We start from the raw sequence: 19,431 nt of genomic DNA, 5'->3' as shown, positions 1-19,431 counted from the left end.
CCTCCAAAGGTGTGCCATCATCAGGAGGCAAAAGGGGAGTATCGCAAACTGGAAATACTCCTGGCTAACAATGAACCACAGGTAACATTCGTGGGTATATGAAAACACATGTCCTGAAGGTCCAAGGACACAATCTAGTCTTAGCGCTAGAGATGTCATAACCTGAGAAGAGGAAGCAAACAGTGGTTAAAAGTTGGGCGCGAACAGCCATGTTTTCAGTGCCTTTCTGAACAGTAGTCTGTTGGTTTGCCTTCTCAGAGTAAAAGGCAGAGTGTTCAAAAGTTTAGGGGCCATATGAAGGAAGCTTCTGCCACCCCATTTTACGGTCTGCACCCTGGGAACAACCAGCAAAGAGGCAGTCGATGACCTAAGATTGCGTTGTGGGACGTGCCATCTAATACAATTACTGAAATAAGCTGGTCCTGCCCCATAAAGGGTCTTGTGAACAATGCACAAGGACTTGAATTGGACCCTCGCCTCAACCGGCAGCCAATGCAAATCACAAAACCCTTGGGACACTTAACTAAATTTGGGTATTTTGAGTAATAATCGTGCTGCCGCATTTTTAAGTGATTGAAGCTTACATATGGTCCTCTTGTTTGCACCCAGTTAAAGGGCGTTGTAGTAATAATACCTTTGGAACTCCGCATGGGTGTGATTTATGTCCTCCAATCGCTACAGTTTGTTCTCTGTTCGCTAAAAATGATCTTAGTATCTTGGAGGCTCCTCCTGTGATCCCCATTTCAGATAAGCACCGGATGAGCAGCTGATGGTTTACCATATCGAATGCGGCCGAGAGTTCTAGCAAGATTAGTATTGCCTTCCCTCCTCCATCTAGCTGGGTAAAGATCTCCTTGGTGGTTTCAATGAGAGCTGATTCTGTACTGTGTAGAGGCCGAAATCGTTTTTTGCATGGCCCATTTTGTCGCTGGACTCGAGGAAATGTAGTAGGTCTTTGTTAAGGGCTTTTTCAAAATTTTAGAAGGAAACGGCAGACAGGAAATCGGGCAGTAAATTTTGACCTCCATAGGGTCTTGAAAGGGTTTTTCAAGAAGGGCCGTATTAAAGATTTTTTCCAGCTGTTTGGAAAAGATCCTGCCTCCAGAATATTATTTAGAAGAGGTGCAAGGTGGCCTGCAATGGTACTAGGAACCATATGAAGAACCATAGCCGGACAGTGGTCCAGTGGGGATCCAGACTTAGAAGACAGTATAAGCTTCTCCACTCGTTCGGGCGTGAGGTGATAAAACATTTTTACGCAAGCCTGCGTAGTTACCTCACCATGATCTAGACCACCCATCACATCTGGGCTGACCCCAGCTTGAGGACTGGAGAACTCATCATATACACTTTTTACTTTACTATAAAAGAAATCTGCCAATTTATCACAGAATTCTGCGTTGGGGGTGTACTGTTTACTTTCATCAAATTTTTATGAAGCCGTGACTGTCTTAAAAAGTTCTCTGGCTAAATTTTTTGCGGAACTAATTTTCTCAATAAAAAAAGAGCGACTTTGCTGAGATTATTGCCCCTTTATAATTTTCAATAGCTTCCTGTAGTGGTCTTTTTCCACAGCAGAGTAATCTTTCCTCCATATTCGATCTTGGGTCCTACACTTCTTTTAAAGTATCTTCAGCTCAGGCGTATACCAAGCTGCTGTTGGTTGCCTCCTGCGGTTACGTATATGTATTTCAGAGGTGAGCTTAGTAACTGCTGAATCAATCCAGCCATCAAAGTTGTGGGCTGTAGAGTCAGGATCAATGTTTAGACCAGGAGTAAGAGAGCGTAAGGCAGAATCTAATTCCAGAGTATTTTTTTTTGCCATGGCCGAGTTGTAGCCGTACTATTGATGTTAGGTGCTTTGAAGGTCTCTCCTGCAATAGTTAACTCAAAAAATACAGGACTGTGATCTGTCCAGGCCACAGGCAGGGCTCTGCTGAAAGTGATAGATGCGTAATTGGTGAAAACACCATCAAGAGTATGATTCCCTGTGTGAGCCTGCTCAGTAACTAATTGGTTTAAGTCAAAGCTCTTTAGACAGTCAATTAAATTGATGGTATCTCTACATTCGGTAGATTCCAAATGGAAATTAAAGTCACCCAACAAAGTGAAATTGGAATACTCCAAGCACGATTCCAGAAAGGTCTGTATGGAGGAGATAACCCTGTTCCTAGGGCCAGGCGGCTGGTAGACAGGGATCCTGTTAAACGCTACCTTGTTGTGGGAAAACATAATGGCTTCTTCCTTCAATTGAGGGATGCCTGCAAATGAGGCCTTAATATTAGTACGGTAGGTGATGGCAACTTCCTGTTGCCCTTCTCTGTCTATTCTGAAAAGCTCATACCCCTTGGGTATGGCCGTACTAAGATCTGGATCAGAGAAGCTGTTAGTCCAGGTCTACGTAAGAAAAATTATGTCAGGGTTGTACTGGTCAATAAAATCCTCTTGTTCATATTTGTATTTGGGAAGTGACCTAATATTCAATAATACACATGTAAGGATGGAATCCCATTGCTCACGATTGTGAGCGGGTAAAAAGCTTGCAAGCCTAGAGTAATTTTTGGAACGTTCCTATGATTGATGCAAATGGCAAAATTACAAAAGTTAGGCAACACCAGACAATGGTGTCCCCCTAAAGTTTTTTGGTTTACATGTCATGTGCTCGCTTCTGAGTCCTATGTCCAGTAAGGCCTCTCTTGAAGAGGACCAGCGTGCCCATTTATCCTGTCGGGCTGAAAACAACTAGCCCGCTAACTAAAATGGCGGCCCGCTCTTACTTGCGGGGACCAACCAACGTGCTATCAACTGAGGAAGAGCTACGATCGGCGCAACAGGTAAAAGTATTAAAAATGACAAAGTATTCAATTTTAAAAAAATGCTTCCCCAAAGAGCTTTAACACAGCTCTATACTCAGGACCAGAGTGGCCAAGATCTGGATCAACGTGAGCATTCTGAATTTGTCCTTCCACAGAAAGCCATTAAGAGGTCGATGGTCCAATATAGATCAGAGGCCCATGTCCTTTTTTGGCACAAGGAAATACCGAAAGTAACAACCCTCTCCTCATTCCGAGCCCAGACCCCTCTTAAGCTCCTTTGTCGAGCACCACTGCATTTCCTGCTGCAAACTGGAGAAAGGCTCCTATGAAAGTCGATCAGATGTGAGGGCAAACAGAAATGGTAGGGCATAATCATGCAGAATGATCTGAATTACATGATGGATCACCATCCTGGGAGGAAATATTGGATCATGCCCCCACAAGATGGGTGTGCACTGCTATGGGTAAACTAAAGTAGCTTAGAAGTAGTTGCCACAGTGGAAAGACACTAGGAGAAATAATGCACCTGCTGGCATGCGCAATGCCTTCTATGCCTTTTGGACCCATGCCCCCCCTTCTAAAGGACTGAGGTGACTGCTGCAATGGTTTGGGCGATAGATGCTACCTGTAGGCTATCCCCTTGAAGTAGCCCCTCAGTTTCATAACCTGATGCAGTAACTGCTTAGAGGGAGTCTACAGTCCACGGGACTTTGCTGTGGAGCTGCCATCCTTTAAACGTTTCGGGGCAGAATCAGCTTTTTCATCAAACAGGCGTGAGCCATCAAAGATCAGATCCATGAGCAAAGAACGCACATCTCCATATAACCCCGTTGAACACGACATCTGGAGGTGCAATAACGCTGGTGCCAACCACCCTTTCCAGGCAACCAGTAGAAACAAAGTTAGCATGAATCGCGTATTTGGCTGCTTCTTGATCACCATGAACTGTCGGGTCAGAGAGACCCCAAGGTCTCCTGTAACCTCTAGTAAGCTCTTGCTGGTTATGTCCCACAGAGCATGCATATAGCGACCCAACAAACAGACTGCACTAACTGGTTACAATATCAGACTGGTCAAGGAGATCATTTGTTTTACAAATACATCTGTCCTCTTGGGCTCCCTATCCAGGTGTTGTGGGGAACGTCCTTACTGGTAGAATTCTGCACCAACAGGCTCTCTAGAGTCGGTGATACCTGGAGACTTACCAATTCATTGGCTGTCAGGAACAGGGCTTTGATCAAGTTCCCAACAGAGTACTAGTGAGGGCCTAGTAGAAGGGAAGAAAGGGCTCAGACAATGCAGGACACAGTTGCAGAATTTCCATAAGGACATTAGTCTTGGTCTTGGCAGAGGGCATCTGGAAATCCTGGACCTCAGCTGCCCATATGACTGCAAATGAAGCACTCTCTTCAGTCAGTGGTCAAAGCGGCGAGTCCAACTCTATATCAGGTGAGGTATCAAGCCTTGGCTGGCACAACAACCGTGGTGGAGACACTTTTGCAGAATGAGGCTGTATAATAAGAGGTTGTGCCTTTGTGGTTTAGAGTGCAACATCAGTCAAAGTCGAGCTGAATTGAGTTCAGGATCAGACATTGGAATCAGAATCAGATCCTCTTCTGGCGTCAGCACAGGCATCTGTACTGCAGTTAGTACTGGACTCAGAATGGGTTCCAAGGGGTCAGTCGGCCCCATCAAGGTCCTGATGCTGTATCCACCCTGAAGGCCTCTGCAGATCCTTGGGGCCTGAGGACGTGCCAGGGGAAGCAGGATAGCATTAAAGATCTGTAACCTGGCCTCTCTGAAGTAAACAATTTTCTGTGGTTTCACCGATGGCCCGGCAAACTTGTAGCACTCCAGGATTACCTGTGGTGGGTGGGGGAGTGGAGGGGGAGGGGGGCAGCTCCATGCCTGGGTACCCTAGGGAAGATCAGCTAACATTGTGACACACTTGCGCCTTCTCCTTGGACATGGAGTGGCAGGATGGGGCCCGAGTCCCACTTCGCTTTTTTAGGTCAAGCCTAGGCAGCGCATGCGCTGCTCTGCGAGGCATGCTGTATTCAGTTAGGGACTTGAAGCTCCGCCCTCTCTATGCCCATTTTTCATTGGCTTGTGTCATTTTCCACTATAAACTGTGGCTGTTCATTGGTCAACAGGCTTAGTAGACCCTCCTAAGTAACGCCTTGTCTCATTTTGTAACCTCCCATGGCGACACCCTGTTACGAATGTTGTTACTCAGTAGGCTTTAATTAAGAGTCTTTGAGCACTATTTTTTCAAATAGCAATAGGTCACGCATTAGCGAGAGTTAAAGCTATTGGCATTTGTAAATGACAATGCCTTTTAATGATCTGTTTTCAAAACACCACATAAATAAAAGGCATTGTCATGCACAATGCCAATACCTCAAACTCTTGTAAATGCGAGACCTATTGCCCTGCAAATGCTTGTTATGTTTGCTTTTAAACTTTGACTTACCAGAGGACTTTAGCCACAAAGTAGACCTCTTTGAGAGAGTAGACCTGGGAAGGAAACCGAGATCACTACCTGCCACAGGACTTACACTACGGTCTCAACATCTTATGTTCGCCCAAGTAAAGCTTTGCCTCCAGATTGCCTTCGGTTTGTATGAGGGAGCACTTGTCACACAACTGAGTCGTTCCCGAAACCCAGACACCAGAGACCCCTTGTGCAGGTTCGTAACCAAAATCTATTTCAAGACCTCACAGCTTGACCTGAAGCCTGTCATTTTAGGAAGAGACATCCAGTGTTTAATTTGTAAAAGAATAACTGTTGGTGGCCAAAAGTTTTCACAAAAGCCTGCGGCCATTGCTAAAAGATTTCTGGGGTGCTGTATACAAAGGCTGCATTGTCTTGATTTCACCTCGTGCTCTTTCATTCACACCAGACTCTTCCTTCTCCTTTGTCTCACTCATGAAATTATTTTTTATCGCTGCTTTCTATCTTTGTCTGCCTTTTAATCTTTTTTCTTTTCTCCCTTTCTTCCCATGCTTGTGTTTTTTTTCTCTGTTGCTCTCTGTCAAATTCTGTTGAGGCAAAAATAAGGCCCGGTCACTAAAAATGAGTGATGGTGAGCCTCACCTGCAACCACTAGCTCAAATTAAGCACTGGGGACATTGTTCGTAAGCACACAGGTTTTTTAAATTTGAGAAATCACTGTAGGCCAACAACTGAGAGCGGAGCTTTAGGTACATGTCAGAAGGATTAGAAAGACCAACTGGTTATTATTTTCTTCAACAGCCAACAACCTCCTGCTTTGATTCTTCTTTAATCATCTATAAGGGACAAATTATGATCTCCCTTCTCTTGTCATAAGCTCCTCTTCCACAGCAAGTATCTGTCTGCTTAACAACCATTATACAATAGTTGGTGCTCCAACATGGAAATCCTTTTTTGCCCCAGTAGGCTTCACTTATGCCCCTTCTAACTTATTCCAGATACACTTTTATTTAAACCATTTTAGTGGATTTTTCGAATTGCAGGATCATCATACATTATACAGAAGAATTACATGCATGTTGCTAAACACAATGTGATCCAGAGCTGGGGGCAAAGTTTCAGACTAGCGTACATGTATGCAGAAAAGAAAGATCGAATCTGGTGGTCCTGCATCATGACTTGTTTCACATCAGAAGGGGTTGTCCTTCCTGTAATATGTCTGGCTTGTGGAACTGCTGGTGTGGTCAACTACTTACTAACTTCCGATCGAACCCAGGGTAGTTGGTTGGGAACAAGGATGTGGGTGAGCTGGCATTTGTTAGGTGCTGGTGGCTATGCTGTGGGCCTTACGGGGTCGAGTATGTTGTGAGGTGGATCTGTCCCTGCTGGGGTTGATGGGGAAGCACATGCCTGCGTAGTGTGTGGGTGGGCTCTGTGGCATCAGAAGCTGTCCGGGAACCTCTGTAGGGGGGTCCTGATTGGGCTCTCCCGTGGGGCTGGCAATGCCGAAGGCGGTTGGGTTTCTACCGTGTGTTGTTGGCAGTGCTGCAAAAGTGTGGCCCATTCTGTGGAAATGCGGCACAGATACCCTCCCCACACCTCTTCGTGCCTGATTGCGTCGTCCTCTGATGTGTCCCATTTGCTGACCGCTCCTATCAAGGCCGCCAATGGGGGCCCGGCCGGAGCTCGCCTGTGCACAGTGATGCCTTGCTTTGCTAGCAGGATAGCCAGCGATGTAAATCGGGTCGCGTCCTTGCATTGTTTCCGGTGTCGGAACACCCCCGGTGCACAGGTCTTCAATGTGTCGATGCCAGCAAGCCCTGTGACCTCCCGTAGCGTATTGTTGACAGTGTTCCAGTAGGGTTGAAATGTGGGGCAGTTCCAGAACACATGCTGGAAAGTTGCATTGGGGGCCTGACATCGTGGGCATAGGAACTTTGTTCCGGAACAAAAACGCTGGAGACTAGCCGGTGTTAGGTATGCGCAGTATTCCAGATACACTTGTACCCTCTCACAGAACCAGACACCAAATTTAGGAGTACAATTTCCACTAGATGGTTGGAGTCCATCACATACACCATCTGCTCAGTAGTAGAAATACTTGCCAGCGCTCTCCTTCTAAATACGTTCATCGGGTGTAATGAACAGGCTGAACTATTGCAAAATCTTACTCTTGTTTTGAGCATCATACTTCTGCAACAAGACAAATGAGCCAATTGGATACTATTTAAACAGCCAATACTTTTATCCACCTCACTTCATCCAACTCCAAGCACAATGGTCAGCTTTCAAAAACAAAACTAAGTATTAGACGTGCACATTGGTACTGAAAATCATAAATGGCACTGCCCCTCTAATTCTCCCAACAGATTACATGCAGCAACCCATCACACTCCCTCTGCTTTTCCCACCCTTATCTCCTTGCTGTGCTCAGACACCTAAATGCACCATAATTGGTCAGATAGTCAGAAGAAAGTGGTCTTATTTGGAAATGTCTCTTTTCACTCTAGAGCAACGCCACCATCGTAGCGATTACACAAACCAACGTCAACATGCAGCGATAATGCCTGTTGAAATCTAACAGTGCCTCTTTCCACCACCCCCTAATGTGTAAACAAAAACGTTATATGTGTACATTTTTATTCCCTGTAATGTGGGCTGTCGTAAATGTACTAACAACGCCAGTCATGGTAATTTCCAAATCTGGCTATTCCTATGCTTCACCTATCTGCCCCTATGTAATCCATCCCAGGTAATAACGTTCTAATATAGCAAATGCTACATTATACAGCACTTTCATTAGATGAATTACTAATTCACCAATAAATGTCAAATTAGATTGGATGTTGCATGGTTTCCTGGGGTAAGGCAGAAGACAGAAGATTCACCCACATTGATTGTCTTTCCCTAATCCCTGAATGCCCTTCTGAGCATTTTATCAAATTCAAATTTCCAAACGAAAAAAACTAAAGAAAACAAAACAAATCAGATGCTGTCTTTCATCATCTTCATTGCCGTGAGGCATAAATAAGCAGAACATATAAACTAGACCTTCCAGTTCATTTCTTCCAGAAATATATGGCGGAAGACAGTTAGGCTGCAGGATCTGAAGGTCCATCCAATTGGGCATTACAACCCCATAAAGGAAAACCATAATACAAAATAATAGTTGGAGTCTTTCTTTAGAGGCACTGTGACACAGCAGGGGAATACGGCCCTTAGAGGGCTAGAAAATATGTGAGTTTAGTGCAGACCTCAACATTTTGACTTCTCTACAGCTTAAAACAATATCAGTATGGATCAGTAGTACCTGGTGATACAGCGTGAGATTATATACAGTACATTTAGATGGGAGTTCCTTCTTCAGGTTATGGCTGTAATGTAGAAAGGCATTCACTATTACGAAAAAAGGTATTTTGTCAGCAGATTCGATTGAAAATGCAGCTATTTTGGTCGGAGATTTATTGTGTATTTCCCATCCTTTCAGCCAGTGCCCTAATTCCTCCCAAGGCAGGACACCATACATTCACACAGCTTCCAATACATTTTTCAGCAATGCAGGTTCATAAACCTCTGTTAGTGGTTCGCAAACTACTGTATGGCACCTGGAACAAATAGTTCAAGATTTGCCAGCCAATCATATATAATGTTCTTTTGAAATTGGGGTTTAGTTTGTAAACTGATTCATAAACACTATAGTCCAGATAGACAAAAGATTAACCCTATAAAGCCCACTCCATGCCTTTTGTACTGCAGATAGTTTAAAGACTGTATAAAGAATTACACCACACCAAAAAGTGTTTGGAGACAATTTCTAAATTCGTGCAAGATTTTGGGTAAATTCGTGCAAGGTTTGGGGTAAATCTGAGCAGTGTTTGTTAGTGGTGTGTAAAAACCACTATAGGTATTAGAATTGCAAAGACCTCCCCAAATTACTTTCAATCCCAGCTGGCCAACTTGACCAATCTGAACTTAATTTTAAATAATCAGTATTAGATTAATTTGCCATGTTGCTGCCATTTTTTTTGTAGCAGATCCCTAAAATTACAAACAGGGTATAAGTTCTTATGAACTAAGAATCTCAGCCATAGCTACAGAGTATGTACTGCGGATCCTTTAAGGTAAAATAAACACATGGTAAGGGGAACTGTTAAGATAGTTTTCAAGTAGTGACCAGAAAACAATTCCTTCGATATTGATATTGGTATGACAATAAAAAGATCAAAACAAAAATGTGCCTTTCATGTATAAGGATAATTTATTACATGAAAAGGAGCAGATGCTATCATCAGCATCAAGCCATCAACTCTAAGTTATAGCACTATAAGCTATTGACCAGTACTGAAAATTCACGTCTTGCAGACACACAGTAGCCCAGTACCTCTGAAGTCTATCTAACCTTTAAAATTCACATTCTGACAAGCGGACCACGATACCATGACAGGACTGTGTAATATCTAGGCTCTAACATATTAACTTACATTACAGCACAGGGATTAATTCATATGGACACCACTGGGTATAAATATTGTCAAGTACAAGCGGTTGCAAAATCATTGTGACAATCGCGCTACTTGCAGAATTCCTGGAGACTGTCTTCAATGTGTATTAACGATGCATGGACCTCGATTCTAAATGTACAGAAGGGAAGAATGCATTCTACCTACAAATGGAAATGTTACAGTCGGCGCACAACGGAAGCATGTGCTGCCATTCGGGCGTTATTAACGATTGTTTACAAGAGCACTGGGCAATCCGCGTTTATTAGGCAAAGCCGAGAAAAAAAATACTCGTAAAGTTATGTCATTAGTCCATGGGAAATATTTTGGCAGACTTGACACAAAAAGGAACTGTTGAGCAAACGGAAAGGTAAATACTGTGAAACTAAAAATGCAAATATGCATTTCACCAGTCTCTTGAATTTATTAACCTAAAAGGTTTAATTTCCATTTCCCTGTGTCAGCTTTATTCATAAAAATGTTGTGCCCTATAAATATGCTGTTATTTTCTGCAGAAGCACCCTCTTAACAAATCTTCTCATTAATATGCAAATGTAAAGTCGATCGGTCCTCCGTCTGACAGTGCCATGAATTCCTGGTGCACTGTATAATCGGCTTTGACTTGGCATCCACCATTTATCATCAAAGGTGTCAGTTAGGAAAATTATGGAAAATGCACTGCAATTGATATGACTGCAATCTATTTTGTCAACAGTTAATTGTTCTTCAAATCATACATTTACATATAAACAGCCTAAATACTGATCTATAATGATGCAAATAAACTAAATTAAAAATCTCTTCTCTGGCATGTGCTCCCTTGTACTAGAACGTGATGACTTCATTGGAAGACTGTACAAAGGCACACAGTTGAATGATCCTTAAAATCTGCTGTGCTGATTTTCAATTGTTCAAGCAAGTTCAAACAGTGTCCAACAAGCCAAGAAAGAAAATAAACTATGCGGCTGCTTCAATTAGCCGGTCTATCTTTCACAGATGCGCTGCCCCCAGGGCTGCACGACTTCGCAACTGCCTTGAGGGCAGCATATTATCAGTAACAGGGCACACTGTTCCAGCCTGTGTCCAGCATACCTGGTTAAAGGTGTGCCCCAGTGCAAACAGGGACAGTGTGCCCTTGCTGTAATAATATAGAACCTCGTGTCTTGCACAGGTAGTAAATATATGGAGCTAAAAATTAATGTGCGACAAGAGAATAAGATGCTGCAGCCTGCCCGGATCCTGAGCAGGATCCCCCACATTATGTCCTATGCACAAAGACCCATTCTGGTCCAACATGCCTGCAGAATGCTAGACGTTGCTCGGAGTCCTGACCAACCCGATGTAACAATCATTGAACGTGATCCACCACCCACCGTACAAATACTTAAAGAACCACGGCGGGCTCAGGTGTCACAACATCAGACGCAGACCATATACGAGTACAACCCATGACATCAAAGGATAAACCTGCTTTAACTGAGAATCTATCATCATATACGGTAGAAGACTTAGTAGAATAAAATGACTGCCTTACCTAATATGGATAAAGATTCTGATCCAAGGAGCGACATGGAAGGTACAGACATATTAAGGATATTTCATGAACAAGAGGGAGAGAGGCGTGTGATAGGGCTGTTGGCCCACACAGCTCTGCAAAAGTTTGATGTTTGACCCAGTAGAGAAGCTTCTCTCGGGGAAACTATGCTGTCATAAACCGGATTTCTATACTTTAAACTGCACATGGTTTGGGCGATTCTTTGGAAAATCCATTCCTGTTCTTCACAGTCATAAGGCTCCGATAAGCTGTCGAAAGATCTCTGCAGCAAGTGTGCCCAGATTTTTCAGCCTACTGGATTTTGGAGGTTATCACAAGCATCATAACCCCATTCCGTGTGGAGAAGAACATGGGTGAAACATTACAAGAGACCAGGATTGCAAGCAGGAGAACAATTTATCCGAATCTCTTCATGTGAAAGGGGTATGTGCTTGGTGTTACGAAATCCAAGATATTGCAGTTCAAGTCAAAAACATGCTCATGTACTGTCACAGTGGGACTCACCTCTTTCCAAGGGCTCACAAACTGTGTCCGTGCATATCGTGTCAGCATGTGGATGATCACAACCTGACCCCACTCTTCCACATCTACGAGCAAGTTACAAAGCTTCCGGTAGTTCTTGTGAATCAGGTCTATTCTCTCAGGGCAGACTTCTTCAAACGCCATCACCACACTCCCAGCCACCAGCTGCAACACAAAGTTCACAGAAATGGATGCAGTTAGTATTCTACTGGTATACTGCGGCGATACTGTCTGCAAAACATGATCACTCTAGGTAATGGTTGTGCTGTGTAGACTGAGGGCTGGATCAGAGGCAAATGACCAGAATAACCATTGTCTAGGTCAAATAGTTCAGGAAGATTTACTGTAAGAGTATCTTAGGAATCTGGCACTGACGTGTTCCTTCTGGAACTACACTTCAGAGTAAAGATCACAAACACACCATTGTATTCCTTTACTATTTACGCTTCTCATTACTTAAGGCTACTCAACATCTGTGGCAGACAACATATGAAAATATACCAACAATGGAGGTCCAAACACCGTAACTTGATTGTGCGTAGTATACCTATATGCAAATCAGTCTTGACCCTGTGCCCCATGGGAACACTCCAGACCGAACTGCCAGGCCAGGTCCTCCCTGGACCGGACACAAGCATCCTGGGACCGGTTTCAGGGTATATGACCCTTCTTCAGCCAGGCTAGCATGAATCCAGTGGCACAGTGAACAAGGGACCCACGTCTGGGCATACCCATCCCACTGAGGGCGAAAAGTGTTACAGCAAACAAATGATGGACGGAATGCTGACAATGCAAACATTCTCCTCCAGTCAAAAGATCTGGGTTAAATCCATCGTTCTTTTGCCCACTACACCACCCCAGTTTGGACCCAGCTATATGCAAATCAATCTTGACCCTGTGCCCCATGGCTTGGCAGTTCGGGCTGGTCTGTTCCTATGAGGCACAGGGTCAAGACTGATTTGCATATGGCTGGGTTCAAACTGGAATGGCATGGTGAGCAAAGAAAACAATGGATTTAGGCCCAGATCTCTGTACTGGGGTGAATGTATGACATTGTTCTGCATTCTGTCCATCAACTGTTTTTGCATTTGTCACCCCGAGTTGGACGGGTCCCGTGCTCGCCCTGCCATTGGAATCAAGCTATCCTGGCTGATGAGGGGTGAAACCCTGAAACCGGTCCTCAGATGCTGGTTTCCAGTCCAGGGAGGACGTGGCTTGGCAGTTCGGGCTGGACTGTTCCCACGAGGCACAGGGTCAAGACTGATTTGCATATGGCTGGGTTCAAACTGGAATGGAGAGCAAAAAAAACAATGGATTTAGGCCCAGATCTCTGTACTAGGGTGAATGTATGACATTGTTCTGCATTCTGTCCATTGCTTGTTTCCAGTCCAGGGAGAACCTGGCTTGGCAGTTCGGGCTGGACTGTTCCCATGAGGCACAGGGTCAAGACTGATTTGAATATGGCTAGGTTCAAACTGGAATGGCATGGTGAGCAAAATAACAATGGATTTAGGCCCAGATCTCTGTACTGGGGTGAATGTATGACATTGTTCTGCATTCTGTCCATCAGTTGTTGTTTTTGCATTTGTCACCCCGAGTGGGACGGGTATGCCCAGGCGTGGGTCCCATGCTCTCCCTGCCATTGGAATCAAGCTATCCTGGCTGATGAGGGGTGAAACCCCGAAACCGGTCCTCAGATGCTGGTTTCCAGTCCAGGGAGGACCTGGCTTGGCAGTTCGGGCTGGACTGTTACCATGAGGCACAGGGTCAAGACTGATTTGCATATGGCTGGGTTCAAACTGGAATTGCATGGTAAGAAAAAAAACAATGGATTTAGGCCCAGATCTCTTACTGGGGTGAATGTATGACATTGTTCTGCATTCTGTCCATCAACTGTTTTTGCATTTGCGAGAAAAAACGTCACCTTGGGAATCTGAAAAGTTAGCATCTGTTTATATGAGTGTATTTCAGCCTTGCTAGATGAATACGGCGAGAAAGGCCTAGCTGTAGGTAATATAAGATTGCCTATACCAACGTATGTTTGGTCATTTTACACAACAAGCAGGAGTACATATCTCCTCTGGTTAAGCATCAATTGATGCACAGTGCAAAAGTGACCCTTGTAACGTTTTGCTAGGTCTCGTCTTGCACTCTCAGATCTTCGCATAAGGCAGTTTAGGAAAGCACACAGTTCAGATATGGTCTTCTTTTCGACCCAAGTATATTTTCATGGCTTACATTATTTAGGTTAATATTGCACTAATAAATAGCACTTGCCACTCAAATAATAACCACAACCTATGCTAAAAAATAATTGGAGAAAGGACACAACTATATTCTCTGGAAGACTTACCAAATCTCTGCCAAGTCAATGTCAGAAGTATTATAAAAGATGTCAACAGTGTAGGCTGGAACACAAGAGATATAAGTGAGGAACTCGAATGGTAAGGCTACAACCACTGTGAACCATGAGGTGGGACTTCCGTATTACAAGAAGTGAGCCCACACACTGCAGACGGCTGGCACGTGCTCTTTCCCAACGTGTTCATCTTTAAGCGTTTATACTCGGCACCTTCATCTTGTCTAGTGTCCGACTGTTCAACAAGCACAATACAATCGTCACCAATTTTGATGACTTATTACCGATAATAATAATAAAAGCCGACGAAACGACAAGCACGAACGGGCCTGAAAAAAAACTCGTAGCCACGGTCAAATGCTGCTAATCCGGCATGTAACCACGGCGGACTCCACCACTTGCCCAACTCTGAAAGCCACGCAGAGTAAAAAACAATAAAATATGAGCAGTAGCGCCCCTCAGTGGTAGTTCTAAGGCTGGGTGCAAAACACGCATCTAATGAGGAAGAAAACGCACAGTTAAACCGCATCTGTGGCTTTCCTTGCATTTTCTCCCGCGAATAGCTGCAGAAGGCGCGACCAACGAAAATAAATCCCAACTTTAGTAATTAAACAAGTACTTATCAGGGTCTTCAATTTTTTTTTTTACGAGTCTCAGTGCCAACAGTTTTAATGAAGATGCGTTTGTTGACAACCTTCACGATAATGTTAACATTGCATCTGGCAGAAGGCTGCTGGAGATAAGGAGCTGATGTGTATGCAGTTAGCATGCACTGCGATGCACCAATCTGCCAGTAAATGAATGTCACTGTCTACCAACACATTGCAATCTACATTTCCGATGCTAAAATTTCCCAAATGGCATAAAGTAAGCAATTAAGTGAAAATACAATTTATTGAAAGAGAGCATTCTGAAAAATACTAGGATAAAACAAAATTCATATTTTCCATTGTCTACTTTCCTGGTTTCTGTTGACATTTGGCTTATTAAAATGCACCCATCAGTAAGAGAGAAAGAAAACAGCTCTGAATACAGTATTCTTATTATGCTAAACCAACTTGGGTCCCAAGAGGATTTTATGAATTATCAATCAGTACAAACGTGAAGATGCATTTATTGACGCCAACTCTGCCCATGTACCGCTACCTGCTGGTCTCGGCATGGATGCAGCTCATTCCTGAAAGCAAGAGCTTGATTATTTGCAGTCACTGAATTAAAAAACAAAAACTGTACTTGTAATGATCATTTTCTATTTTCCGGATCGTGAACCACGCGATTGGAGGAAAATTGCAGATTTTTTCGTCTTTTCCACGTCCCACGATGGTGGTTAAAAGAAAATAAAAAAAACATCACCTGCCAGGATGCCACCCTAGATTAAACTAGCGTGTGCTGCAAAAGGGCAGTATTATCTCTAGGCCAATTAGTTCACGCGTCAATCAATGCTAAAGAAATATTTATATATTTTTCAAAAGGATATGTACTGAAGTTTCCTTCATACCGGTCTTTGATATCCCAACAGGTCTAATGTAGCAGTGGAAGTCAATAATCACATTTAACTCCTTAAGACTTCTGAAAGCGTGAAGGGGATCGCAACTACCTCGGAATACATATTAACACATTTTTGAAAAATGCTGGCGACCATAACTCGCAAATAGATAGAAAATCCCTGCCTTGTAAACAAGCATTAAGTGAGCTGCAAGGATAAAAACCTGCCTAATTAGCCGCAGACTAAAGATGTTAACTACCTCTAAGTTAGGCTTATTTTTGTTTTATTTTATAGTACATCTCTCCTGCATTTCCCTCAAACAGGCAGGATGTATTTGATTTCTTAAAATGATATGGCCATTATACTAAAAAATGTCAAAGATTTTTGAAACCTCAAACATACTCCCACTGCCCTGCGTATTTTAATCATCGCATTCCGTCGTGTTCTAACAGCAACTAGTTGTTTTGGGCTGTGCTATGTTACGGATCCCTTTGCAAAGATCGAGATGACACCGTAAAACACATCACGGGTCGATAGAGTAGAGCAGACAATGAAAAGAATGACAACTACTGAAGGAGGCCTTCAAGGCTTATGGAATGGACTATTGTCAGTCACGGCATACAAGAGAGGGCAGGCATTTCCATCAATGTTAGGACTTAAAGTTGTAGTTTCACTGCAATACTGTAATGTTCTATGAATACCGTTGAATTTTAGTTTTCAGGGGGAAGTAAAATATTTCTAAGTCTTTTAATATAAAGACACCCTTAGCTGTCTAGCCAGACTTATCTTTAAAATAAAATATATATTTATAAATGTGTGTGTGTATAAAGAATTATATATATTACCTACTGGCGCTCGCCAGTAGGTAGTTATAGTTGGGACCTATTTTTCATAGGAAATTCACAACATTCTATTTCCAATAACTTTGGCGCCGGTTGGGGCAGGGTAGAAACACCCTGACCCCCTAGGCCTGCCCAGGGGGTCCCACAAGGACCCCCAGGGCCCATAAAAGCATTTAAAAAAGGGGAAAAAAAAAAGAAAAAAAAAATAAATTGGCGAGATTCACGCACCCGGTACAAATTTTGGCCGAATTTTTTTAAAAAACGAGCTTCGTTAATATTTAGCCCCCGGGTGGGCCAAATCCCGGGGGCAATATTTGTATTGGGATGGGGGGCCCAAAGGGGCCCCCCAGCCCCAGGGAATGCCACCCCCGGGGCTTTTGAAACAATTGCGGGGGGGGGGGCGTCTCACTGCACCCCCGCAGCCCCGGGGACTTCTTAGTTTAATGTTGGGGGGGGCCTCTATGGCCCCTCCAAGCCCTGGGGTCCGGCACCTCCCGGGGCTCTACTTAATTGTTATTGCGGGGGACCGGCATCCTGCCCCCCCCCCCCCCGCAGCCCCGGGGACCGCCACCCACCATGGCTTTAAAAAAAAAAAAAAATAACCTGTGGGGGGGGGGGGGGCTCAAGCCCCTCCACACGCCCGGGGACCGCCACCTCCCCGGGGACCTACATATTAAATTGGGGTGTCCGCGACGGACCCCTCCAGCCCCAGGGGCTTTGTAAGTTGTGGGAGGGGGGCCACGCGGCCCCCCTCCTGGAGCCTTGTCATGGCCCTGGGGACTGCCACCCCCAAAGGCCGGCTCCTACAGTGTCCCGCCCTGCCATAGCAAACTTGGTTTGGATTTTGAAAGAGAGAGCAGGAAACCTACTCTCTCTTTCAAAATGCAAACCAAATTGCTTTTCCACACGGGGAGCTACATATTAGCAGCTCAACATGTGGAAAAGCAATGCCGGCTCCCGTGGGACGCGGGGAGCCGGCGGACCCGTGGGGGGATTGGGGATCCCCCCCACGGTCCCCAACAGAGAGGGCCAGCTCCGGAGGATGGGGTACCCGGGGCTACAATTGGCCCAGGAGGGGGGCCACGCGGCACCCCTCCCCAAATAAAAATAAATAAAATAAAGGCCGGCCCCGGGAATGGGGTCCCCAGGGCCATAAGTGGCCTGAGGAGGGGGGCAACGCAGCCCCCCTCCTAAAGAATTTAAAAAAATAAAAATAAAAGGCCATGCCCCGGGGGATGGGGCCCCAGGGCCGATTAAGGCCTCGGGAGGGGGCCACGCGGACCCCTTCCATATTAAAAAACAAAAAAAAACAATTCAGGGGCAGGCCATGTGAGATGGGGTCCCCAGGGCCAATAAATTAGAAAAAGAAGGGGGGCCACACAGCCCCCCTTCTTAAAATAAATAAATAAAAGACATGCATCGCGCCGGAGGGCACGCTCCCTGCTTGCAGCACTCTGCAATCGCGCCCCTGGCGCGTTTTCAGATGGGGATCGAATTCCCATTGAATACTGGGGGTCCTTGGGGACCCTCAGGATTCAAGGGGAGTTAATCCTCCAACTTAAAACACCCCACGGGGCGCGTTTGCACAGTGATGAAGGGAGGAGGCGGGGCCTGAGGTGACATGTGTGCAAACAGGGCATGTTTGCAGACATGTCACCTCAGGCCACGCCCCCTTCCTTCACCATTGTGCAAACACGCCCCCTGGCGAGTTGTAAGTTGGGGAATTAATTCCCCTTCAATACTGAGGGTCCCTGAGGGCCAACTAGCCCAACAGGTATCTCCAGTATGCGCCAGGGAGCTGCGTTGCAGACAGGTGTTCTGAGGCCATGCCCCTTTTTACACCTCTCTGCAACGCAGCTCTGTGGCGCTTACTGGCGGTACCTAGTGGGCTAGTTTGACCCTAGGGACCCTTAGGATTCAAGTAGACTTAATCTCTCAACTTAGAACGGCCACAGGGCGCGTTTACACAGTGGTGAAGGGAGGGGACGGGGCCTAAGGCGACGTGTGCAAACATGCCCTGTGGCGCATTTTAAGAGGTAGTTTGAATCCCCCTGCCCTATTATATACTAGGGGCTTACAGAGGAAGTCATCCTAATCACAGGGGGACCCCAACGCATAGTGTTCCCTAGTGTATGTAGGTGTTTTCACTGTATTCTAAGTGTCTTTTAACATAGCACTGGCTCTAGGACAGGTTAATCAGACTGTTACCACCAGTATCTGTCTGAAAAGGTTGAGGGTACAGGATGATTTTGCAACAAGGCTTCTTTCTGCTCTTCTGTTTGTTCTTTCTGCACGTTTTCCTTCTTCCTGCACTTTTCTTCGTTTTTGAGGACTTCTGTTGCTTTCTACATCTTTTTTTTTCTTTCTGTGCATTTTTTCTTCTTTCTTCACATGTCCTATCTCTGTAGGCATAGTTAGAAATTAGCATTTAAAAAACCTATGAAATTCACTGAAAAAACTATAGGTTTCAGGGGCATTATAGTTAGCTGGACATTTCACTCGTACAAAACCATTGAAATTCCCCCGTTATAGTTAGTTCAGCTAACTATAATTTGCGCGCCCGCAATGCACTGCTGATGACGTCACATATTACATCACTCATGACATGGTCAGTGACATCACTCATGACATCTCAAATCCTTGTGATAGAGTGGCAGACCTCCTCTGACCCTAATATAACCTTTGATACACACATTCAAAAATAGAAACTAACCTTTTCAAAACAATGGACATACCAATACCAGTTACAACAACCTATTCAGTAATTCTAATCCACATACATATCCACTCATTCACCAACAGTCCTATACAGTCACTCATCCATAGAGTTGCTCACACACAGTCACTCATGCTAATAAAGAATCAAACATCCATTTACTTGCATATACAGTTATACA

The 19,431-nt window shown here is 44.6% G+C and overlaps 1 protein-coding gene across 2 annotated transcripts in view; it reads right to left on the bottom strand.

Annotated features, from left to right (window-relative positions):
* Window positions 1–19,431, bottom strand: part of AP3B1 (adaptor related protein complex 3 subunit beta 1) — a 1,836,520-nt gene that overhangs the window by 1,191,505 nt on the left and 625,584 nt on the right. For both annotated transcript variants that reach the window (XM_085632261.1, XM_085632260.1), the window contains exon 7: window positions 11,830–12,012. In XM_085632261.1, the coding sequence (XP_085488387.1) occupies window positions 11,830–12,012 (183 nt within the window). The remainder of the gene's footprint in view (window positions 1–11,829; window positions 12,013–19,431) is intronic.

The sequence above is a fragment of the Triturus cristatus genome, chromosome 2_1, assembly GCF_964204655.1.
Source record: "Triturus cristatus chromosome 2_1, aTriCri1.1, whole genome shotgun sequence".
Classification (NCBI taxonomy): Eukaryota; Metazoa; Chordata; class Amphibia; order Caudata; family Salamandridae; genus Triturus; species Triturus cristatus.
The sequence above is the reverse complement of the archived record's forward strand: the minus strand, read 5'-3'. Positions and strand labels throughout refer to the sequence as shown.